Source organism: Myiozetetes cayanensis, unplaced genomic scaffold (assembly GCF_022539395.1).
Source record: "Myiozetetes cayanensis isolate MyiCay16 unplaced genomic scaffold, myiCay2020 scf30, whole genome shotgun sequence".
Lineage (NCBI taxonomy): Eukaryota > Metazoa > Chordata > Aves > Passeriformes > Tyrannidae > Myiozetetes > Myiozetetes cayanensis.
The window spans coordinates 4498722-4524046 of NW_026087522.1; the positions used below are offsets into that span (position 1 = coordinate 4498722).

The following is a 25325-nucleotide window of genomic DNA, read 5'->3' on the forward strand; positions in this document are numbered from 1 at the left end:
GGAGCTTTGTATCACTGGAAAGCAAGAGCAGGGCTGGCAGGATTGGTATCAAATAGACTTTCATAGGGATATCACAGATAACAAAGACTGTGTTCTGTCAAATCTCGGGAAAGAGCATAAAACCTGCAAATTTTCAGAAGAGTCCCAAATAGAACTTGCTCTCCTGGAACCTGTGGATCTCCTGAAGTCTCTGTTTGGAGAATGGGTAGCATAAACAGCATTTCCCACGTTGTTTCATCTTCCACCTGTACAGCCAGCCTGTGCATATCTTAGGGATTACCTGGATATTTTTCCCTGCTGCTCAGGGAAGATTTTCCTCTGGATCACCAGGATTCTTCAGGTGCTTAAGAAGCTGCTGTGTCGTATTTCAAATTCGCTCTTGAGAGTAGTAGCTTCTTTCTCATTTATTATTATTTAACTGAGCTAATGAAAGACAGTCTTTGCTCCAAGCAGCCTGAATGCTAAACAGGAGTTAATTCCCGTTGGGAAGCTGCTGTGGTTGTGCTGGGAAGGGAAGTGCAGAGTCCTGCTGGAGCCACTGCTGGGTGTGAATGAGGGTTGATAAGGTCAGGGTGCTTATTTAATTTAGTGCTGGAAGAAACACTCTGGCAGACAAATGAAAGGAATTGAGTGTCCAGTAGGGCAGCCTGAAAATTGATCCTTGTTACTCCTTTTACAACAACACTTCCTGCATCTCCAGTGGCTTCTCCTGCTTTTTTCGTGAGCTGGCTCAGTGAAAAGCTCCAGGAAATCCCATTGCTGTGCTGGGGTCTGCAAGGGAGAAGGTACTGATGAGGTTAAAGTTTTTTCTCCTCTATAACAGCTGTAAATTTGACCTCATAAATGCAGTTTTCTGTAGGGCTGCATATGAACAGTCACCCTCGGTGCTGTGTGTGCTGGGAATTGCTCCGAGCAGGTGGCACTGGTGGCACTGGTGTCCTGGGTGACCTGGCAGTGCCAGCCACAGGGCTTTGCACTGGACTTCCTGGTGACTGAAGGGAGCAGATTTCAAACTGTGCCCTCACCTTGGTTGGAGGAGTGTGTTCTCACTGGCCTGGGCTTTGTGTTGTGTGTCTGTGCCCTCAGTCGATGCTCCGGGGCCGAGGGGGCTGCTACAAACACACCTTCTACGGGATCCAGAGCCACCGCTGCATGGAGGCCACGCCCAGCCTGGCCTGTGCCAACAAGTGTGTCTTCTGCTGGAGGTAAACCCTGGGGGGGTCACACTGGGGTTGGGGTCTGCTGGACAGAGATGGTGCTGTCCCTGAGCCAGCAGGGAGCCCTGGGGGCCAAAAGGCCAGTGGGATCCTGGGAGCATCAGGAAGAGCATTTCCAGCAGGGCATGGAGGGATCCTGCCCCTCTGCCCAGCCCTGGGCAGGCACATCTGCAGGGCTGGGCCCAGCTCTGGCTCCTCAGCACAGCAGGCACAGGGAGCTCCTGCAGCGGCTCCAGCGCAGGCTGGGAGGATGAGGAGGGCACTGGAGCATCTCCCTGCCCAGCAAAGGCTGAGGGAGCTGGGGCTGTTCAGCCTCCAGAGCACACACTGAGAGGGGCCCTCCCCAGGGTGTGTCAGGGGCTGCAGGGAGGGGGCAGAGGATGGCCCAGGCTCTGCTGGGGGGGCCCAGCAATGGCACAAGAGGAACGGGCAGGAACCGATGCCCAGGAAGCTCCAGCTGGACAGGAGGAAGAACTTCTTCCCTGGGCAGTGACCCAGCTCTGAACAGGCTGCCCAGGGAGGGGCTGGAGTCTCCTCCCTGGGGATATTCCAGAGCCCTCTGGACACAATCCTGTGCCATGTGCTCTGGGCTGGCACTGCTGGACCAGTGACCCACTGGGGTGCCTTCCAACATGATCCATCCTGGGATTCCATCCCACTCTGTTCCTGTCCTGTTCCTCAAAGCACTCCAGGGCAGGCTGGGGCTGGGGAGAGGCTGAGGCTCAGCAGAAACACCAGCAGTGATGGGAGTGCTCTGAGTGGGAGGACAGGGAGGTTATTTTTGAGCTCTTTTGTCTTCTGCCTTGCTTGTTAATTCATCCCATTAGAGCTGTGTTTCCTCTGGGATTTATGCCTTACCCCAGGTTGCCAACAGCACCCATTCCACACCTCAGCCTGAGTGTCCAGCATCCCAATAAATAATCCTGAACAGCCTGGGCTAGTGGAAGGTGTCCCTGCCCAGGGCAGGGGTTTGGAACGAGATGAGCTCCAAGGTCCCTTCCAACCCAAACTATTCTAGGATTCTGTGATAATATTTCCATGCAAGCCCAGCCAAACTCCTCTGAGTACCCCTTTCTGTCTCTCATAGTCTTCAAGTTTTAATAATGCAAATATTTCATGAGAACATTTAAAGCTCTGCTCTGACTCTGAAGGCACTTTGAAGCTGTTTCCAGTGTTGGTGTTAACGTTAAGCTCTAGACATTGGTCATCCTGTTAAGTTTGCATTTGGGAGTCTGTTCCAAAATGTTAATTGGTGCTCTTGATGGGCTTTCCTCATATCCTGGCTGGAAAGGGCTCAGCAGATGGGATGTTGAATGGGAAAGTTCTGCTGCTTTTCTTCAGAGCAGTGTGATGGCTGGGAAGAAGAATGTGCTGCTCGTGTCTCTTTTTTAAAACGTCTCAGCTCACGGTGCTGCTCTGAATCCTGCAGGGTGGCTGGGATTGCTGGGTGTGGGGTTGTCCCTCTGGCCCTCCACAGAAGGTCCATCCCAGACAGCAAAGAGGAGCAGGTGGTTTGTTCCCAGTATTACTCCACAGGGAGTTTAACACAGTTTCTCCTCAAACTGAACTAATTCAGTATTTCTGAGCAGCAGCAGCCTGTGTGGGGAGCATGGGCCGAGCCAGGGAAGTCCAGAAAGCATCAATTGGAGAGTGCAGTAATTGGGATAAACTGGTTCATTCCATGTGCCTCTAACTCATCATCCTGTAACTGTCACTTGGCACTTCAGAGGGATCCTGGAAGCAGCAGCCCTAGAATGTTGATCCTCCTGATGGTTACAACCTGAATGCAAGGAAACAGCTTTCCTTTTCCTGTACTGACAAGGTTTTATGTATTTATTCATATATTTACCTCCTGTGGGTGAAATGGGGGCAGGAGAGTAACTCTCCCATATGGAATGCAGCTGGTTGTCTTCTCATACCCCCATGGGAAGCTGGAAATACCAAGCTGGAAGATGGAAGGCTCAGGTTGAGGCTCATCCCAGGGCTTGCTTTATGTGCTTAAGCTTGACATGAACCAGAACAGCTGCTGAAAGAAGTTCTCCTCTTTTTGGTTGTTTTTGCAGATCCTGTGCTGCTGCTGCAGCCTCTGTGTGGCTGTGATTTGGTGTGTTCCATAAATAATAAAAAGGATTCTTATATATTATGTTCCACATGTAATAAGAAGGATTTCTGTGCTTTCTTCCTGCACCAAATCCCTGCTGATGCTGTGCCAGCCCAGCTCACAAACCCTGCAGTCAGGCCTATCTCTACACTTTAATTTAAACCCACCACACCTTGCAGAGCCTTAACCATGAGAGGCTAAACATGGGATTGCAGGTGCCCGTGCCTGGGCAGGATAAACACATCCCCTCCTTAGCAGCACTTGCCATCTGTGCTGTTGGAGACACACAAAGCAGTAGTTTTTGATCTGCTGTTGGCACAATGTTTCTCATGCCAGTTTTATGCCTTGCTGGTCTCCCTGTGCAGCTCTGCCTTGCAGATAAGGCCTCTGTGATGTTTTTTTTCCCTCCCTGATCTCTTCTTTCAGGGTTTTGACATTTGTAGAGCCTGCCAATGTTTGCAACTGCACAAGCACTGCAGCTCTCCCAGGATGGCTGAGGAAAAGGCCAAGGAACCTGTTTGTTTTCTCTTCCTCACTTTGGCCAGCAATGCTGCAGTTGAGCTGCTTTCCCTGGGAATTGGGTGGCAGGGGAGTTGGCTGGTTGGCACTGACACACTTTGGCCCCAAACCACTCACAGAGTCATGGAAGGGTTTGGGTTGGAAGGGACCTCAAAGATCATCTCATTCCAACCCCCTGCTGTGGGCAGGGACACCTTCCCCTGGAGCTCCACTGGGTGGATCCAGTGTCCAAACACCCTCTGAAAATTAGGTTTTTTTGTAAAAGGTGCAGCTTGGCTCTGCATTGGAGCCCTTCCTTGTCCTTGTCCCTGGGAGCTGCCACTCCTGCCAGTGCCCCCTCTCTGGCTCGTGCTGCCCAGCCTGTGCCCTCAGAGCTGGCTGAGAGCTTGCAGCAGCTGTTTTGGAGGACAGGAAAAACAGACTGGGAGATGGGAATGGCTGGAGCTGTGTCAGGGCAGGCTCAGGTTGGATCTCAGGTAAAAGGTTCTTCCCCCAGAGGGTGGTTGGGCACTGAACACTAAATAAGAGTGTGGCCAAAAGCCAGTGATCACTGTAAGCCCTGCAAAATGAAGAGGTTCAGAAGGAATAATCTCTCCTAGGAGAACTGCTTCAGGTCATTAAAAAATGAAGAAGAAACTGAAAGCAGATTAAAACAAAAGCTTCTTCTCAATCAACAACTTGACTCCAGAGGCTCAATTCTTCAGGGGAATGGGAAATACTGTGATATCAAAGGAGCTGTCACTGCAGGTTTGGAAAACTTGGAACCTCAGAGAGTCTCTGCACTTCAGCCACCAGTCCTTGCTCTGCTCAGTTATTGCTCTTTTTTCTGCCAGGGTTTGGTTGGTTATTGTTGTGTTTACAGGAGTGATATATTGTGAGATATTGCTTCCTTCAGATTTAATTTTTCACTGGTTTGTTGATTTTTGGGCCTTCCTGTAGCTCTTGGAATGACCATATAAATGGGGAGAGGGACAGGCCAGTGTGGAATGTACCCAGTCCATGCCCCTGTCAGTGGTTAAAGGGTCCTGATGCTCTGCCAGCACAGCAACCTGAGCATTTCTGGGAGAAAATGTTCCTCAGGTGAAGTGGGATTGAAGGCTCTGATTTTCATCCTATAACACTCTGCCTATTTCTGCACCTGGGTTTGCTGAAGGCTTCTGTAGTTGTCACTGTCAGCTCCCAGATTTCTGGCATGGGTGGGGGGTATATTCAGATTATTGGCTGTGAGATGCTCACGTGGGTTGGTTCCTGCAGGGGGTTGGTGCCCAGGTACCAACTTCTTGGTATGTTTTGATGCTCAGGTTAGCTGTGAAATGGTCTTGGAGGCTGTGCCAGGCAGGATTGGGATGGGATGGTGTGGGATGGGATGGGATGACACAAGCACAGGGCAGACACCTGGGAGATGCTGAGCACCACCTGCCTTTTAGGGAACTGTGCCCTTCAAAAACTGAGCATTTCCTGGAGCTGGGAGGTATTTTTAGAGCATGGAGCATCTTCTCTCCCTTAGATTTCCAAAGTGTGAGTTGGAAGACAATCACAGAATCCTTTTGGTTGGAAAAACCCTTGGAAATCATTGAGCCCAGCCATCCCCCCAGCACTGCCAAGGCCACCACTGCCCCGTGTCCCCAAGTGCCACATCCACTGTGTTAAACCCCTCCAGGGTGGGACTCCACCACTGCCCTGCAACATGAAGATTTCCATGAAGATTTTTTCCCTAATATCCAATGTGAAGCACCCCTGGCACCCTCTGATACTTTGAGCCAACTTATGCAACATGCTCCGGGGTGACTGAACCATCCCACAGAATTTAAATCCCACAGAATTTAAATCTCTCTAAGCTCTTCTCTTCCCAGCCCAGTCTGGGCTCTTCCTCTTGCTGTTGGGAAAAAGCAGAAGAAAAGCTACAGAGAGGTTTCTTGTCATCCCAGAGGAACGTTAAACATGTATTGCTTGTGCACTGGACAAGCTTTTTCCTTGTTCCTCTCTTTCCTCCTCCCATCATTACAGGGAAAGTCATCCTTGGGAGCCCTCTTGTGTGTCCTTTCCCCTTCCCCTCTCTGAGGATGCCCCTGTGTTCCTGTGCTGGTTTTGTTTGCAGCTGAGGGGATCACAAGGTTGCAGAAGAGCAGATTGGTTTTTGTTATCCTTTGTATCTCTGCTTTTTAGTGCTGCAGTTTGTGCTTCTGCCTTAATGGGGTTTTAAAAAAACTGCCAGTTCTCCTCAACTCCTTTGCCCTTAAGCTCTTCTCCTCTGGGATCTCCCCTGCTGGTTCTCAGGGTTCACTGAAGATGCTTCTTGGACTCTCTGTCCTTTCCTGGGCACTGCCACCAGCACTTCCTTCATGTTCAGGGAGCACCAGCTCTGGAGCAAATGATGCTTTATACCCGAGTTTCACTTGCCCTCAAAGATCCTTGGAAGGCTTTAATAATCATTTGAAGAAGGCACAAAGCAAAAGCAGATTTATTAACCCCAATCCCTAAGGGACTGGGATGGGGGTGCACAATCACCTTCCCAGAGGTCTCAGGGACTGCCAGGGACACTCTGGGAGTGCTGTCACATAATCCTGGTGGATCTAAGGCCTGGTAACACTGCTGGATGGTCAGCCAGGGAAAATTGGGAGCCAGCTGGGAGCTTCCCTTGGTGTTTCCTGCAGTCCTGCATCACTGAGTGGTGGTGGGATGCTGTGGCAGTGAAATGTCTCTGAAGGATCAAAGCAAACCTGTGTCACTCTTGGCATCTCTACTAAAATCAAGGTGTGTGTGGCTTTGGGTGGGACTCCTTTTTTCCTTGTGTTATTTTGGGAAGGCAGGAAGGAATCCCATGCACAGTTACCAGCTCAAGGCCTGAGTCACCAGTGAGGCAGATGATGAGGAGGGTCAGGGAGCTGGGGGGGAATGGGGAGGTGACAGTGGGGTTCTCTGTGTGCTGGGGACCATAAAACAATCTCAGCCACAAGGCATTGCTTTTTTAGGCTCCCATTAGCAGAGAATTTTTGCCAAATAAGCTGCTTTGTAGACATGCCCTGCTATGTTTATTAAACAGATAGAAACGTGTTCAAAATTCAGGGCCTGTTGGACACCAACAGCTGTCCAGGGTGTATCCAGAGCTTATTGATTTTCTGCCAACTTGCCCTGTAAAATATACAAGGTACAAGTTATGTAGTTAAACATGTAAGAGTTTTATAAATGCATTTTATAGTTGACATTCAGAAAACTTTCCACGTTGGCAGATGAGGGAGAAAAAGGGGAAATTCAGAAAGCAAAGCTGTTTTGGCTTAAAGGATCCTTGAGGTGGTAAAGTTTGGGAGCGGTGTTTGAATCTTTGCTCTTGAAGTGGATGAAGAAATGCATGGGCCCAAAGGCAGGTTTTAGTGAGGCTGGGTCTGGAATTTGGGCTTTAGCCCTGGCAGAGTGTGCAGCTGCAGGTTTGCATTTGGAGAATCCCAGAATGGTTTGGGTTGGAAGGGACTTTGAAGCTCATCCATTCCCACCCCCTGCCATGGGCAGGGACACCTCCCACTAGCCCAGGGTGCTCCAACCTGGCCTTGGACACTCCCAGGGCTGGGGCAGCCACAGCTTCTCTGGGCAGCCTGTGCCAGGGCCTGCCCACCTGACCAGGGAACAATTTCTCCCTAATATTTCATCTACTTTTAGTTTGAATCCATTCCCTCTTGTCCAAAGTCAGTGGGAGTCTTCTTCTTGTCTCCAGGCAGTGTTGGAACAGCCACTTCATCCAGAGAACGTGCTTCCCTGTCTTTCCTCCCTTAGATAAGTGCTGGGATGGTGTCCTGCTGTCCCTGTGGGTTGGGGCTGAATGCAGCAGGGCACCTCTCAGCCCTCTCCTTGGCTGCCTCCCAGGGCTGGTGGAGAGTGGGGCAGGAAACCTGGGCAGAAAACTCAGTGTCAGGGTATGTTTTGCTTGGTCTTGTTTCCCTGTCCAGAGCTGGGTTAATGCAACAGCTTTTGTGACAGACTCTGCAAAATGTGCTGCTCTTTTCAGTGGGTTACTCTGTGTGCAGTGGGGCTGGGAGAGAGAAGGGAAGGAGCTGTTGCTGCATAGTTTGGAAAGAAGCAGAAGGTGGAGAGAGAACAAGGAGGTGAAAACACTGAAATTAAGATGATACTTGAGGGCTGATGATCCCTGTTTGGTGCTGATCCAGCAGGAGTGAGGGATTGCTCTGAGCAGGGAACAGGCTCTCCTGGGCTGTGTTGGTCAGGTGGGACTATGATGGGGACCAGCCAGTTGCTTGTGATGTTTCATTTGCTGCTCGGGATGCAGGTTGTTTTCCCAGCTGACTTTGTGGCATCTTCTTATGCTAATAAATAAGAAATGGGGAGAAGCTCTGTAGATCTTCCAGGTGCTTGTGTGGATTTCCCTGGGTGGGCTTTTGCTGGTTTTGGGTGCAATGATTCTTTCCAGGCAAGGTTGGCTTCCTAACCCAGAGGGAAGATCTGTGGGGTTTCTCCTTCAATCTGCTTGGCTCAGAGGAATTAAAATCTGGGAGATCAACCACATCCACCACTCTGGTACAGTGCAGACTTCCTGCTCTCAGAGTTGGAAGCATCCCTGTCCTCCTCAGGGTGGTGGTTGGTACCTTTAAAATGGACCTAAAGGTGTGCTGGGACCTTCCTCCTCCAGAGCTTTGTGCAGCCGTGGTCAGAAGAGGAGGCAGAACCAGTTTTCCTTTCTTTGCAGAGGTTTTTGGGGCTGCAGAGCATCATTTTAGCTTAGAAACCTTTCACCTGGGTTCAGAATAGTTGTGTTAGGTTTAACAGGAACTGCAAGGTCCGTTTTTCCCTCTGGGGAGAGCAGAGCCTGGCAGGAGGGAGGTCTGAGAGCGGTGGTCAGGGATGGCACCCAGAAGCTGGGTCAGCAGCAGGATGTTGCTGGGAGTTTCTTGTTGCTTTCAGTGTTGTTAAACACTGCCAGAGGTGGCAGGTGGGTCCTCCCACGTGTGTTAAAATGCCAGTGAGTGCCTTGTGTCCTCTCCCTGCAGACACCACACCAACCCAGTGGGCACAGAGTGGCGCTGGAAGATGGACCAGCCGGAGCTGATCCTGCAGGAGGCGATTGAGAACCATCAGAACATGATCAAGCAGTTCAGAGGTAACTTCTCCTCCTACCTCATCAGTAGTGCTTTGAGAAGACAACCAGCAGTACCATCCTACCATCCTCAGAGCACGGGGCAGAACGTTCTGGTCAGCTGGGAGGTGTGAGATGTGGGACATCACAGACATGGGGGAGGAGAAACTTCTGGGGCACATGTATTGTTTCCTGAGCTGTTTTGCCATTTCCCTCAGCCCCTCCAGGGCTGCCTGGAGGGAGGGAGTGCAGGTGCACCTTGGTGGTTGTTCCATCTTTTCCCTTGGGGAGCACAGAGACTTCCACAGTGGTTAAAGTGGTTTGGATGATGAGGAATCTTGGCTGCTCTGTAAGAGTGATGAGGAAATACCCAGCCTTAAGCCCCTGCTTTTGTGTTCATTCTGAAACTTCCAGGCTGTGTTTTTTCCCATTAATAATTAAGCAGCAGCATTCAGGGTATTCCTATTTTCAGGAATTATTCAAACACCTCTTTCTGACTGAAGCTGCAGTTATCCCCTCTCAGAAGCACTGCTTTTCCTTCAGATAGGAGCCTGGTGTGAGTTGGGTGTTTATTCATTCTGTATCTGTATGGAGATGGCTGGGTTTGGGTGGGTATTATTTTATTTTATTTTATTTTATTTTATTTTATTTTATTTTATTTTATTTTTATTTCATTTTAGTTAGTTTATTTCATTTCCCAAATGTGATAAACTTGGCTCCTCTGCCAAGGTCACCTTCATGTGCCAGCTTGGGCAGGACAGGTCTGGGGTTCTGCTCTTTCCACTGCTGAGTGTGAGCAGCAGGAGTGGGATAAACATCCCTAAAATGTGCAGGACGAGCCTCGGTCTTGGCTGTCATTTTGGGAACCTTTTTTTCTGTGCTGGATTCAAAACATGACAGGCCCCAAACCCTTCTGTGAGCAGAGCAGAGTTGCTCTGCCTCATTCACTGGAGTTGGATGATGGGGAAACCAGCTCAAGGAGGGGCCTCATGGGCTTCATGTCTGGTTTGGATCATCAAAGGTTTCCAGCAGGAGCTTTAAGTAAAGCCATTATCACCCTGGAGTAAGGAATAGCCTTTTCCTTCCTTTACTGCTCCCTACTCTCTTCCCAAAAAGGGCTGGGGACAGGGAATCATTATGGACAGACTTGTCAGCATCTGAAAATACAGCTGAAGTGTCAAGAGGCCTGTGAGGACATCCCAGTTCTCTCCTTTTGGGGCTTCTTCTCCATTAAACAAATCCAGAAATATTCCCTGAAATGTGCCTGTGCATCCTCAGCACAGTTCCCCTTGATCTGGAACTGCGAAAGGAGAAAGAGCAGGGGAGGAAAAAAAAATGGTTCTGGACTAGAAATGAGCTGCAAAGTGGGAAAAGAAAAGCTGTGTTACTTTTTCAGAGTGATAGATGGCAACATGCTTCCTGTCTTGGGAGCCCACGAGGCAAAGGTTTATTAAGGAGAAGAAAAATCGGTAGGAAAAGCCCAGGAGCTGCTGTTGCAGGTTGGAGCTGGTACATTGTCACTTCCCTGGGGTGCCCGTGGAAATATTGTTGGGGTAGAAGCAGTGGAAGCAAAATGGAGCTGGAGCAGGGACAGGGAAAGGATGGAAGTCCCCAGTGGGCTGTGCCCTGGCCAGGCTGGAGCTGCCTCAGGCACAAAACATGGCTGTGTCTTTCCAGCCAACTTAGCAGCTCCACAAACAGCAGGTGGATCTTATGGGGATTGATTTTTGAATCAAAAAGAAACCGTCAAAACCCCACAAACCACCCCAGGGCTTGAGCAGTGAGATGGACCAGGTTGTTGTGGGGAAGGAGGGCAGGTTGGGCTCTGTCCCTCTGTGCTGCCACTGCTGAGGGACCTCGGGGGCTGGGGACAGTTTTGGGCCCCTTGTGACAAGAGAGACACTGAGGGGCTGGAGCGTGGGCAGGGAAGGGAACGGAGCTGGGAAGGGGCTGGAGCAGCAGGAGCAGCTGAGGGAGCTGGGGGAGCTCAGCCTGGAGAAAAGGAGGCTCAGGGGGGACCTTCTGGCTCTGCAATCCCTGACAGGAGGGGGGAGCTGGGGGGGGTCGGGCTCTGCTCCCAGGGAACAGGGACAGGAGGAGAGGGAACGGCCTCAGCTGTGCCAGGGGAGGGGCAGGTTGGATACTGGGAAAATTCCTTCCTGGAAAGGGTGGTCCAGCCCTGGCACAGCTGCCCAGGGCAGTGGAGGAGTCCCCATCCCTGGGGGGAGTTGAAAACTCTGTAGATGTGGCCCTTGGGGACATGGGTTAGGGGTGGCCTTGGCAGTGCTGAGGGAACAGTTGGACTCGATCTTGAGGGTCTTTTCCAACCTCAGTGGTTCTGATTCTGCAGCACTGACTGGGACTTCAGAGGAACTTCCAGCAGGGCTGAAGTGTTTGACTCCCAGAGCAGAATAGACATTTAGGCTCCTGGAGAATAAAACCATGGGGAAATGTCTTATCTAGAGATCCCTTAGGGCTTGAGCACCCAGTGATGCTGCTCAGGTGATGCCCAAAGCCATTTGGTACTGCCCTTTGTAGTCCCAGTGCCATCTCCAGTGCCAAAGGAACTGATGAGCTCAACTGAGGAGCACCAGGAGGATCAGAGGGATGGAGCAGCTCTGATGGGAGAGAGGGCTGAGAGAGCTGGGATTGTTCAGCTGGAGAAGAGAAGCTTCAGGGAGATCTGATTGTGGCCTTTCAGTGCCTGAAGGAGCCAACAGGAATGATGGAGAGGGATTGTTTACAAGGGCCTGGACGAGGGAGAATGGCTTCAGACTGCCAAGGGGAAATTTGGGTTGGATATTGGGAAGGAATTGTTCCCTGGGAGGGTGGGCAGGCCCTGGCACAGGTTGCCCAGAGAAGCTGTGGCTGCCCCTGCTCTGGAAGTGTCCAAGGTTGTCCAGGTTGGGCAGGGCTTGGGGCAACCTGGGCTGGTGGAAGGTGTCCCTGCCCATGGCAGGGGGTGAGACTGAGTGATCTTTAAGGTCCCTGTCCACCCCAAAGCATTCTGTGATTCTATGGTGCTTTATTAATTCCATGCACTGAAGCAGAAATGAGATTTTCTTTGAAGGAAGAGAAGAATTCTTGTGTCCCTTTATCCTTTAGGATATCCTGGAGGAACAGCCCTCAATGCTCCCTCTAATGTATCATGTTCTCCTTTATTGATGCCATAGTTTGTGCTGGTTTTGGAGACCACAGACATTAAAGTCACATAATTCTCTCTTAGAGTAAGTGATGGAGAGAAATGTTCCTGCTGTGGAGGGACGGTGGGAAGCAGTTCCGTTGATGGATACATTTTTCCAGGGAGTGACTGGTAAATCTCTCTGCCCTTGCAAAGGGCACTCACAGAATGGAAACATAACTCAGAAATAGGAGAGTGGGAGTCTCTGATAACACAGCCTTGGGAAAAAGAAAAAAACAAACAAACAAACTAACAAACAAAAATGCACGACCTGTACTGGGAAATCCTGAGATTCCCTGGTGCTGTTGGGGTACAACAGCCCCCAAGTGCAGGAGAGTTCCTGCCCTCCTGGAACACCACTAATGCTGTGCAGTTTATCCCTGCCTGGCTGGTGATTTATCTGGCCAAATGTTGGCACACAAACCCTCTCCCTCCTCTGGGCTGTGTTTACTGTTCAGCAGATTTGGTGTAAACTGTTTTAAGAAAGCTCCACTCCAACTTTAGGTGATGTTGGAGTTTTCTTCGCTCTGCTTACAAAGCTGCCACGGTAATTATGGGAGTCCAGATGAGAGATGCTGAGAGAGGGGAATTCATTAATTCCAAAAGTGACTTACAGTAGCTTTAGGAATACCAAAGTTAGTCCTTTAATCTCAGTGTGTGGTTCAGATGCTTCTTTCTTTTCAAATAAAGCTCTCATTTAGTACTGTCAAATTTCTATGGAATAACCATTAGTCCTGTCACTTGCTCAGGACTGAGCCTGGCTGGTTTAAAATTCACTAAGCTCTGCTCTGATTCCAAATCAGCCTTTTTTTCTGCGTGAGGCTGCAGCAATATCCACAAACACCCCTTTTTATCTGGGCTGTGCAGCACAGGGTGGAATTTTCTGTGCTGCAGCGTCAAGGCAGCGAGGGGTGAGCTGAGGACCTGGATCCACACGCAGGGCTTTGGGTTTTTTATCTTTAAAACAGAGCAACTCCCAATGTAAACCCTCAGATATTATTGGAGGGCATCAAGGCACGTCAAGGAAATGTGAAGTGACATATTTGGAGCAGAGGCTTTGTTTGTGCTCAGGTGATTCCACACGGGGTCCTGAGCGCTCAGGCAGGTGAGGGTGGGCTGGAGGGGTGTTTTCCTCCCCCTCTCCCTGCTGTGCTCCCCTGGGAATCGTGACCTCAGGTGGGTCAGACCTGCAGGTGGTGTTTTCACATGGATGCTACAGTTGAGCTCCTTGTTTTCCTCTTCCTTCTGCAGTCTCTTTGGCTGTTCAGGACCGTGTTGTGGTGGGGTTTTGAACTCATCCTTGTGTGTTTGCCAGTGTGGATTCAGCCCCAGCTGTTGACAATGTGCTCAGCTCCCTCAGGAGCTGCTTTTCCTGGGGCTGGGGGCCCACAGGGACCAGCAGCAGACACACACACACATAACCTGGGGTTCTTTTTTATGACACCTGCCTGAAGTTGCATCAAAGTGCCTCTTGTGTTTCTGTCTCAGCACTCAGGCAGCACCACCGAGGGCTCAGCAATGGAAAGCTGGGCTCAAATGTTAAAGCTGGGCTCAAATGTTAAAGCTGGGCTCAAGTGTCAAAGCTGGGCTCAAGTGTCACTAATTACTCCAGCAGTGATCAGGGCACACACAGCCCCAGGCCCTGGCTGGGCACTGTCTGTGGGTTCCTGCAGAGCTGCTCCTGGGCACTGCCTGTGGCCTGGAGTCCCCTCTGGTTCCAGAGGGCTGCAGCTGCTTTTCTCAGTCCTCCTTGTGCCAGGGCGTATTTTGGATACAGATGCAAGGTTTGGGAGGGGGGGTTTGTTATGGGATCCCAGAACGGTTTGCGTTGGAAGGGACCTTAAAAATCATCTCGTTCCAACCCCTGCCGTGGGCAGGGACACCTTCCACCTTACCAGGTCACTCAGGGCCCCAACCATTGTTGATTTAAGGCTGTTTCCCCCTTCTCCAGGTGTGTCAGGAGTGAAGGCTGATCGCTTTGAGGAGGCCCTGACAGTGAAACACTGTGCCCTGTCCCTGGTGGGGGAGCCCATCATGTACCCCCAGATCAACCGCTTCGTGAGGCTCCTGCACCAGCACAGCATCTCCAGCTTCCTGGTGACCAATGCACAGTTCCCAGAGGAGATCAGGTAGGAGCTGGATGAAATACCTTCCTGCTGAAACATTGGAATGCTGACCTGTGTGTCTTAATTCCACTTTGTCACCCGCTGGAGTGAGCTCTGCATGATGGCAATGGAAAACCCCCCTCGGCATCTGTTTGATTGGAACCTCAATCTCCCCGTGCTCTTTGCCATCTCTTTCTCTCCCCCAGTTTGATTTTCCTTTCTGTACCTCTTAAACAAACTGGGATTGCTTCTGAAAGTGAAGAGAATGGAATGCTGTACCTGCTGAAGGGGGAGAACAGGGAGGGAGCTGTGCTTTGAGCTCAGGGATGTGGATACCTGCTGTGAGTGTTTCCTGTCAGCCACAGCAGGAGACCAAGCTCATAAATTTTGGGTCTGATCTTTGTTCTAACTCCATAAGAGCAGCTTTTAGCTCAAAGCAAAGCTCTGTCCAGCCCAGCATCTCCAGCAGGATAAGGAAAGATGACAAGCACACTCATTGGCAAAGTGGGGTCAGAGGTTTTTAACCTCCCTCTCAGAGGCACCTGAGCTGTGATTCTGTAAATGGGACAAACATTTTAATGGACACTCCAAGAGTCTCTACAAATGCAAAGATTCCCTGTTTCTGCTGCTTTGGAGCATCCAGGCTGCTTTGAACAGAGCAGCAAGGAAACACAGCACCTGGTGGGAGCTCAGAATTCCATCAGCTGATCCCTGTGGCAAAGTCCAAGCCTGGAGCTGGGTGAGCTGAGTGCTTTGGGGTGTCACTCAGCCCCTCATTTCAGCTCAGTCCCCTCTGGGTCAGTACCTCTGGTAGAGCTTCCTTTCCACTCCTCGTGGTCTCAACATGGCAGTGAGGGGGGGGCAGGGCAGGCAATTTTGGAGGGAGTAATTATACACCACAAAGGCATTCCAAATGATTGAATAATTGTGTAATCAAGTTACTTTAAGTCATGTATTATGTGCCTGATAGATAGAAATTGCTCTTTCCTAAATATAGCAGTTTAAAAAGAGAGCACACACTCTATTTTGAAGCTGCACTTCTTCGGATCTGCTGAATCTGTTTGAAAAGAAACAAAAAAGAAAGTGATAAAATGCTGGTCTTGCTGTCTTAAAAATTGCAACTGATCTTTGGCTCATCAAAGCAAATGATTTGCTTAATATGGGAACTGAAGTAGGCACCAGGCTCAGTTCTGAGCTGTCAGCAGAGGGGGCTGGGGTGGAAAAGTTACTCTTAAATAGGCAGAGTGACCTCTGGTGCAGGAAGGGACTTTGGACAAGGGCCTGCAAAGGCCTCCCAGGGCTGGAGCTCCCCTGCTCTGGAGCCAGGCTGGGAGAGCTGGGAGGGTTCTCCTGGAGAAGAGAAGGCTCCAGGGAGACCTGAGAGCCCCTTGCAGGGCCTAAAGGGGCTCCAGGAGAGCTGGAGAGGGACTGGAGACAAGGGATGGAGGGACAGGACACAGAGAATGGCTTCAAAGTGCCAGAGGGCAGGGATAGATGGGATATTAGGAATAAATTCCTCCCTATGAGGGTGGGCAGGCCCTGGCACAGGTTGCCCAGAGAAGCTGTGGCTGCCCCAGCCCTGGGAGTGTCCAAGGCCAGGGTGGAGCAGCCTGGGCTGGTGGAAGGTGTCCTTGCCCGTGGCAGGAGGTGGAACTGGATGAACTGGAATGTCCCTTCCCACCCAAACCATTCCATGGGAGGGGAGTGTGGGCTGGGCTGTTGCTGGGTTTGGGACAGGAGCCCACTGGGGCTCCAGGGTGGTGCCTCCTGGGCCTTCCTCTCCTTCTCCTCCTCCTCCTCTTCTCTCTGGACTGCAGCTCCACCTGCCCCCCACACACATCCACAAAGTGAGGGAGCTTTCCTGGCTCTGAACAGGGACCCTCCTGTTTGTGTTTGAATGTTTGATCCTCAGGAATAATAATGAGCAGATTCTCACTATTGCTGTGCCTGGTCCTTGTGGGCTGCTGGAGCCACCTCATGGCTGGTGGCCTGATGTCCTTTGGTTGATGATTTCTGCCCCAAGTTCCTGTGTAAATGCCATGGATTTGGTGTCCTGGGTGTCACCTCAGACAACCAAAACTCCATCCTGGTACCATCCAACTAAATCTCCTGTTAATTACCAAGTGTAGCTGAGTTCCAGGAACATCAGGTGGGTTCTAGTTCTCATGGCACCCGTGGTTACCCTTCCTCCTTGTTCCCTGAGCATGTCCAAGCTCATCCTGGCTCAATTCCCAGCCATTGCAGGGCCCTGTGGACTGCTCCTGCTTGGAGCAATGTGGTGCAGAAATCCCTCCTTGGGATCTCTCCTAATTCCCTAATTTTCTCCATCTAACTGTGAGTCTGGCTCTTGCCTGTCCTTAGCTTTGAGTTCCTCAGAGAAGAGATGAATTTTCTCAGCCTGCAGTTTGAAAAACACCCCCTCCATCTTCACTGGGGCCCCTTTTAATTAAGCAAACACAGCACTGAGTGAAAAAAAAAAGAGTATTTTGGCTCAGTATTCTCTGAAACTGAACACTCCAATCCACTTAGGCCTAGAACATTTGGTCATTTTGGAGTCTGTGGCTTTGGGCTGCCAGTCCACACAGGCTTGTTTACCAAACTGATATTTTAACCTGAAATGTTCAGTTTGTTCTGGGTTTTTCATGCAGAGGGGATGTGTTCAGATGGCTGGTTGAGTGTCCATATATTAAGTGGATTTTTCTGGGCACAGAGAGCTCTGCCCAGTCTCATTCTGGCCACTCCTTGTCCCTTTGTCACCCTCAGGGTGGGCAGGGGGTGGGTGTGTTTTTAGGTGGCCCTGTTTGGCAGCTGATCAGTGGTTTCTGATGGCTGCTCCTCCTCTATAAAGAACCCCAGGAAGCTGGGACTGCTCCCTGCTCACTGCACTGTCCCCACCCGAGCCCTGGGGAAGTTTCCAACCTGGAATTCTGAGGGAGCTCCTCCCAGGTTGTTCTTAGTGCCCTCAATGATCCCTTTGCTGATGGACCCGTTGCTGCTTCTCCTTTATTCCCTTGATTTCTGGAAGGGTTGAGACTCAACCCAGGCTCTCCACCCAGCACAGGAGGTTTAAACTCTTTAGGAATTACCAGTGTTGGGCTCACTGGCATTGTGTGACCAGAAAGGAATATTATTTATGGAGTAAGGCCTTGTTAGTGGAAGGAGAACACAGTGGTGGTTTGTGTGGGGGTTTATTTTCCAAACAGTTTTGATATCCCTTCAGAAAACTGCCTGAGGATCCACCTGCAGGTGAGGTAAGTTCAGTGAATCCAGCAGTAGGAAGTGGCTGAGTTATGGCTCTGTTTAGAATCCCAGAATCCCTGAGGCTGGAAAAGCCTTCCAGGACCATCAAGTCCACCCTGTGCTCCATCCCCACCTTGTCCCCCAGCCCAGAGCACTGAGTGCCACATCCTTGGACACCTCCAGGGGTGGGGACTCCAGCTCCTCCCTTGGCAGCCCCTTCCAATGCCTGACCAGCCTTTCCAGGCAGAAATTCCTCCTGAGGTCCATTCCTATTGAATGGGATTGGTTTTCCATAGGCCAGAGCAAAGAGAACTTGGGGAAGGGGCTGAGCTGGGTGGATTTTTATCCATGGGGGCTGTGGGGAGCAGCAGAGCTTCTCCATGCTTCCCTGGCAGCCTCCTTTGGGAAGCCTTTCCCAGTGTGTTACAGCTACTCTGGAGTGGAATATGTTCCAGTTGAGTGAGGAAAAGATAATTAAATTGTCAGCCAAGGCCTGTTTGTGAGTTCCCAGCTTTGGGGGGTGTTGTTTGTTGAAAGGTTCGAGCATCTTGCCATGGACCATGGTCACTTGGCAGAGATGAACCCCAGGACTTGGATGGTTGGCCAAGTTCCTGTTGCTGCTGGACCTGCAGAGCAGCTTGGTGGGAGCTCCTGCAGCACAAAAACACAAACTGGAGCAGCAGCAATGTCTGAAAACAGCAATTCCCTGCTTTTTCTTTCCACAGGAGCCTGGAGCCAGTGACCCAGCTGTATGTCAGCGTGGATGCCAGCACCAGGGAGAGCCTGAGGAGAATCGACAGACCCCTCTTCAAGGACTTCTGGCAGAGGTTTCTGGACAGTTTAAAGGCCTTGGCTGAAAAGGTACCCAGTTAAGAATGTGCTTTTAAATAGGTTTTTTTAATTCCTCCTGTACTTTGCCTGCTCAGGACACCTTTTTTAATTCCTTCTCACCTTACTTTTTCTACTTTCTACAAAAGTAGAGGTTCTCTACAAACGACTTGAGAGGCTTCAGAGGCTCTCAAGATGGGCCATGGAGTGGGTTCTGGGTGTGTTGGGAGCATATTTGTGTGGTTTGTACATTCAGGTGTTTAAATTTCAGCAGGGTTGATCAGTTTTTGTCATGGGGAGAAAACTCATTGACAAAAGAACGTGCCTCAGGTGGGACAGTAAACTGCTGTGAGAGGTGGAGAGATTGTCAAATAACAGATTTCCTAATGAAGGGGTTTCACTGAAAACAGGCTGCTGAAGGAAAGCTGGAAAGCTGGAAATTCAGGGGAGCCTGGGAAGAGTCACAAACCCCCGTGGGTCACCTTGCTCTGGTTCTCAGAGGTTCCCTTGCCCCTGCAGCACAGGAGGGACATTAAATTGTGTGTGCTGGGGTTTGCCAGCTCTGCCCACCCTCTTCCTCCATGGAAATCTGCCTATTTCTGGAAGATTGACCCAAAGCAGTGGTGATTTGTGTCCACCTGAGGCAGCTGAGCAGTGACCTGAAAGCCCATGGGACTGTGTCAGCTCAGAGCTTAGTGTGACATGTTTTGTAGCAATTAATGACCCATCCTGGGCCCAGCATCACATGAATTAATAACAACAGTGCTTCAGGAGCAAACCTCCTCCTCTTGTTCCTGATCCTGTGCTCTGATGGAAGCAAATCCTTGTATTTACCAATTTGGCAGCTGTTGACACGTTCCCTGCTGAGATGAACAGCCAGGAGAGAGGCTTTGCTTTAAACAGTGAGTTTTTCTGCCTTCTGAGATGACAATGTTGGGTTATTTTCTGCCAGATCTACTTAGATTAGTAGATCTGGGGGGACTCAGTGGGGTTGGGAGGCAATTTGTTCTGCAGAGTGTGATCAGGTGGATTGTGTGTGAATGTCTGACCAAGCTCTTGAGTGTGCTGAAATGAGGTACAGAGTTCTCTGGGAACAACAGGAGCTAAAATATTGAAGGCCAAAAAAAATATTGAAGAAGAAGCCCTTTGGGAACTTGCTTTTGCTCATCATTTCTTTCCTGCTGCCTCTCTTGACCCTGGATAGATTTGGTTCATTCCTTACTGGGCGTTGTCAGAAAGTTCCTTGCAAAGGATTGAAGGTGAAAATATTGGCAAGTCTGTCCATACAGCTAAAAATACTCTGGCCAAGGTGAAGAGGAGAGGAAAAAGGAGCTCAACTAGCAGGTGCATTTTCTCCTCACAGCAACTGCACTTTGAAGGGTCCTTGAAACACTGAGGAAACAAGAGCCAATTAATATTTGCTCCAGTTGGTGAAACTGCTCTGCCAGCCCTGCTCAGCTGCACGTGGGGACAGCAAGAGCTCCTGGGGAAGCTGCTGTTTGTTGGGTTTTTCCTCTTAATCACAGAATCCTTTTGGCTGGAAAAGGCCCCCAAGCCCATGGAGTCCACCCTGTGCCCCATCCCCACCCTGTCCCCCAGCCCAGAGCACTGAGAGCCACCTCCAGTCCTTCCTTGGACACCTCCAGGGGTGGGGACTCCAAACCTCCCTGGGCAGCCCCTGCCAGTGCCTGACCACCCTTTCAGTGGAGAAATTCCTCCTGATGTCCAACCTGCCCCTCCCCTGGCACAGCTGAGGCCGTTCCCTCTCCTCCTGTCCCTGTTCCCTGGGAGCAGAGCCTGACCCCCCCTGGCTCCCCCCTCCTGTCAGGGATTGCAGAGCCAGAAGGTCCCCCTGAGCCTCCTTTTCTCCAGGCTGAGCCCCCCCAGCTCCCTCAGCTGCTCCTGCTGCTCCAGCCCCTTCCCAGCTCCATTCCCTTCCCTGCATACGCTCCAGCCCCTCAGTGTTTCTCTCGTCCTGAGGAGCCCAAATCTGCCCCCAGGGCTGGAGGTGTCCCAGCAGTGCCAGCACAGGGGACAATCCTTGCCCTACTCAAACCACGTTATATATGATTCTGGCACCCAAAAAACTGCCTTAAAGTGCTCCTGGGGTGTGGAAGTGCTGATGCATTGTGTTGGGAAGGTGCTGCTGATTTCTCTGGAACCACAATCCAAGGCCCATGTTTTCCCAGTGAATCAGCCCATCCCGACTGAGTCAATCCTCCTGAGCCCGAGACGAGCTGGCACTGCAGCTCCTGTGAGTCACTGCTAGTGGGAATTGTGGGGAGGATTGGTCTGTGCACATTTCAAAAATCAAAGTGGGCAAAGGGAGTTGCTGGAAACACAAGTTGTACCGTGCTGGGCTCGCCCTGTGGGGTTTGGCCAGTGCTGATCCTGCAGTTCCCTGCAAAATAATCCTCTGCTTGGATAATCCAGACAGAGGAGTGGGAGAAGGGAAGAGGAAGGGACACAATCCTGGCTGAGAAAGGCTGTTCTTGGCTGTTTTGTTTCCTGTAACCAAAACCAGGCTGATTCTTCTGAAACACAGGGATGGAAGGGCAAAGAGGTGGGTTTTGAACCTGTCCCTTCAGTGAGGTGGTTAAAGAACCACAGAATGGTTTGGGTTGGAAGGGACCTTGAAGCTCTTCCCACCCCCTGCCACGGACAGGGACACCTTCCACTAGCACAGGTTGCTCCAAACCCTGTCCAACCTTGGCCCAGTCACCCTGAGAATGGATTTCATCCTTTGAACTGAAGTTCTGCACAAAATTTCTTGAGCCTCAGGAAAGGAGTGAGTTTGATAAGGGATCATTCCCAGGAGGATTTGCCTGCCTCATCCAGCGTGTTGGGGATTAGCTACTACATCCATTTTCAAAGGAAGCTTGGGAATAAAAGATAATAATCTGTGCCATTTCTCACTGCAGCAAACAAGGTGAACCCCACACACACTTTGTCCACCGCTGCTTGGAGCCAGTTTTATCCTTTCTAGAGCTGTTCTCACTGAGCTGATCTTTGTGTTAAACTTCCTACGCTGAGAACCATTTTCTGAGAGGAATTTGTGTTAAACAGCAGGTGCACTCCCAGAAGGCTCCATTTGTTTCTTGTCCTGTGTCCTCTCCCCCCACAAATTAAACTGAGAGGAAAAGGAAAGACATCAACATGTGCAGTTGGGACTGTGCCCTTGCCAGACATCACAGCTGAAGTTCTGTAGCCTGGTCCTCTGACAGCCTTGAGTTTGTGAAGATGATTGAGAGGTGACTTGACTTGAGGTACAAGTGCTTGGAGGAAGCACTAAGGATGTGACTCCTTATCTCTGTGCCAGGGTGAGAAATCTCTGCTGAAAGATGTTTCTTCCAGCCATTGCTGCTTCCTAATGCTAAAATCCAGATGAGGAATGAGGTGCAAATTAATTAATGAGGGTCTGGTGGCTCAGGAGGGAAGGGATGGATTTTCCATCCCTTAGGATTTTATGATCAAGTTGATGCTTTTTTCCCCCCAAAATAGCATTAACCAGGCATGTACTGAGCAAGAAAACAACCAATGATCTGTGAACTCTCACCCCTACAGTCAAATTTGGGATCCTTTGGTGTTGGATTTGGGATCTGTTTCCCTCACTGTTACTGGACCACGTTCTGCAGGTTGAGAAGCTTTGGACACTGTTGTTGTGCTTGTTGTTGTCCAAAAATCCCTGAGTGTTTTCCCAAGGATAGGGATGTGACTGAGACAACTGGGAATACCCCTCTGAGTTGCTGATCAGTGAAGTGGGGATGCAGAGACCCAGGGTGGCAAAGTGTGTATGGATTTCTACCCAGGCACTGGGGAACAGCTGGAGAGAAGGTGGAGATGGACCAGCACATGTCCCATTCTGGATATGGTTTTTTCCACAGAATCCCAGGATGGGTCAGGCTGGAAGGCACCCCAGTGGGTCACTGGTCCAGCAGGGCCAGCCCAGAGCACATGGCCCAGGACTGTGTCCAGAGGGCTCTGGAATATCCCCAGGGAGGAGACTCCAGCCCCTCCCTGGGCAGCCTGTTCAGAGCTGGGTCACTGCCCACGGAAGAAGTTCTTCCTCCTGTCCAGCTGGAGCTTCCTGGGCATCGGTTCCTGCCCGTTCCTCTTGTGCCATTGCTGGGCCCCCCCAGCAGAGCCTGGGCCATCCTCTGCCCCCTCCCTGCAGCCCCTGACACACCCTGGGGAGGGCCCCTCTCAGTGTGTGCTCTGGAGGCTGAACAGCCCCAGCTCCCTCAGCCTTTGCTGGGCAGGGAGATGCTCCAGTGCCCTCCTCATCCTCCCAGCCTGCGCTGGAGCCGCTGCAGGAGCTCCCTGTGCCTGCTGTGCTGAGGAGCCAGAGCTGGGCCCAGCCCTGCAGATGTGCCTGCCCAGGGCTGGGCAGAGGGGCAGGATCCCTCCCTGCCCTGCTGGAAATGCTCTTCCTAAGCTGTTGAGAGACTAAAGCAGCTCCTGAAGCAAGTGGCTGCCGGTCCATGGGCTCGATGATCTCTGGGAAGAAGGTCCCTGGTGTCACTCGTGCTCTGAGGAACATTCTCCCAACCTTGCCGTGGTGTCACCTCTTCTGTCTGTGTTTTCTTGACATAACCATGATAAATCCTGTCCAATCCACTCCATAGCCTGTGCCCTGCAGTACTTGCTGTGCTGCCAGACACCAAGTGGGCATTGCTGAGCTGCTCTAACTTTCAGGGGACAGGTGCCAATGTTCCTTAAACAGATTGGAGCCACACACGGAGCAAGCAGGGAATGAGCCCTTGAGGTTAATAGATGTTGTGGCACTGCAGGAACTGATGATGAAGCAGAACCTTGTCTTTCCTGTCCTTCCAGGAGGGTCACAAAAAGCAAAGGAATCAGCTCATTGGCACTGGCAGGAGCTCAGAGTTGTGCCTTTAAACATCACACACAACATGTGCTTCAGATCCGGGGTCTAACCTTGCCCTCAGTGCTTTTCTACTTCAAGGGAATTAAGATTTCATGGAGAACCAGGGTCATGGCTCTCTGGGGAGGGGTGTAACCAATGCCTTGTGTGTTTTCCTTTATTAAAAACAAGATCAAGAAGGGGAATAGTTCCCTCTTCCTGCCCTGGGGTGTCACACACTGGCAGGGCCTGAGTTTGGTGCCTGTGGCTGGATACTCCTTGCTGGAAGGTGGTTTGATATAAAACCATCTCCCATTCCCACCTTCCAGGGCAGCACTGGAATGCTGCTTACAGGTATTTCCTTTTACCTTTCTGGATGATGAAGTTTGCATATTTAAACACTCCCAGCCTTACATCTGCTGCTGTTTACTTTAGTCTTCCCCCCACACCCAAAAATGTGATCCCCTTGGCTTTGTGTGATTGCAAACAGCATAAATACATGGAGTCACATCTCCAGCACATTTCAGGGCTTATTATTATGTAATATATGACAGGAACAATTTCTGTTACGAAAGGACACATTTGATCTGCAGGGAGATGATTTCTGTGCTTCCTGGGAGGGGGGCCACGTGTGATGTTTCTGAGCTGAGTGACTTTTTAAGGAGAATTTAAGTGGAAAATCTGCAACAGATGTTAGAATCAGTAATCAATTTTGCCACTATAAATTTGGGAGAATTTGACTCTCCTGCACAGTAAATACTGTGCACCAGCTGTGTGCTTGTTTTAATGGGTTTGCTAATGAGACTCCTGGTGTAACCCCTTGGAAATGCAAGGTGAGGAGTGTGACACAGGTATGATGTTTAATGTGAAGTTATTGCCTTTGGAATACATCATCTCCTTTCAGTGGAGCTTCCAGGGAGCAGCAGTGCAAGGGAGGCTGCAGCAAGATGTTTGGCTGCAGAGGGAGCAAAATCTGATTTCTCCTGCTGTTCCAGTGCCTCTGGCTTTGCTTGCAGGCACGAAAAGGGGGAAAATGTTCATGAACACAGCTCCCAACCAGAGGGATGTGTTATTCCAAGCTCCTGGTTGTCTTGGGAAGGCAGGATAGTGAGGCTGGAGGAAGGCAAGGTGTCTGTGACCCCCTCAGTGAGCTGGAGGCTGAGCCAGGGGTGAAATCCGTGTTCTTACTCCTTGTCCAATGCTTTGTCCATTATCCCACATCAATCCCCTGCTCCTCACTCCTGCCTGGGCCTTTGGGGCTGTTTGTTGGCTCCTGGGGGGCTGTTCCAGCTGCAGATGCTGCCCAGCTGCCACCGTCGTGGTGGCACAAGGCACTGCTGCCCCTTCTCCGGGCCCTTGGCAAGGGGCTCTTCCCTGCCAGCTGGAATGGGAGGAACAGGGTTTTCCAAGTCCTCTCATCTCTCTCCCCCTCCTCAGCTCCCAGACATTACCCAGCTTGCCCAGCTTTCCTGCCACTGAACATTTCAGGAGCATTTGCTGTTCTTTCCCTTTATGAAACACCACCTTTCCTGAGCCTTGAGCTCTTCCCAAAGCTCCAGGAGAGGTGCCAGACGTGGCTTTTGGGGAACTTGGTTCCCACCAGTCTCTATCCCCCCTCCCAGCCCTTCTGTTGTGCATTAACCCAATCACTGTTCCCTGGGAGCCAGAATTCCATGGTCCTGGGGACACCTTGTGACATTTTCTCCGGTTGGGAACTGGAATAATCTCCCTGTAAAAATCACCCTGAGAAGGCAGAGCACGCGTGTGGCTTTATGGGAACTTTTCAAAAGGAGCCTAAAAATGTGCTTGTGGCAGCAGAGGAAACTTTTGCCTGCACTTTGCTTTCAAACAGGTTTTTATTTCAGCCTGTAGAGCTGAATTGACGGGGCCAATGCCACGGATTGGGATTGTGCAGAGCACTGCAGGATATTCCAGTTGGGATGGAACAGCTCTTGGATTTCTCTCCTCACTCACTGATTGTCGATGGCAGGATGATTCCAGTGAGGAGCATCTACTGGATTCATTGAATCCATTCACTGGAATCCATTTGGTGTTTCAGGAAGGATGAGCTGACAAAGCACCTGCATGAGGGCTGGGTTTTCTCCTCTCGGACACAGAGAGTGTAACTGAGGGGGAAACACTGCAGGCAGGGATGGGGATTTTATGGGAATGGGGGAATGTGCTCAT

General features: G+C 50.7%; 1 protein-coding gene across 1 annotated transcript in view; it reads left to right on the forward strand.

Annotated features, from left to right (window-relative positions):
* Nucleotides 1-25325, forward strand: part of LOC126645332 (S-adenosyl-L-methionine-dependent tRNA 4-demethylwyosine synthase TYW1-like) — an 83928-nt gene that overhangs the window by 29437 nt on the left and 29166 nt on the right. Inside the window, 4 exon segments of the mRNA XM_050325661.1 lie at nucleotides 1087-1205; nucleotides 8835-8944; nucleotides 14053-14230; nucleotides 18172-18307. Coding sequence (XP_050181618.1) covers nucleotides 1087-1205; nucleotides 8835-8944; nucleotides 14053-14230; nucleotides 18172-18307 — 543 coding nt within the window.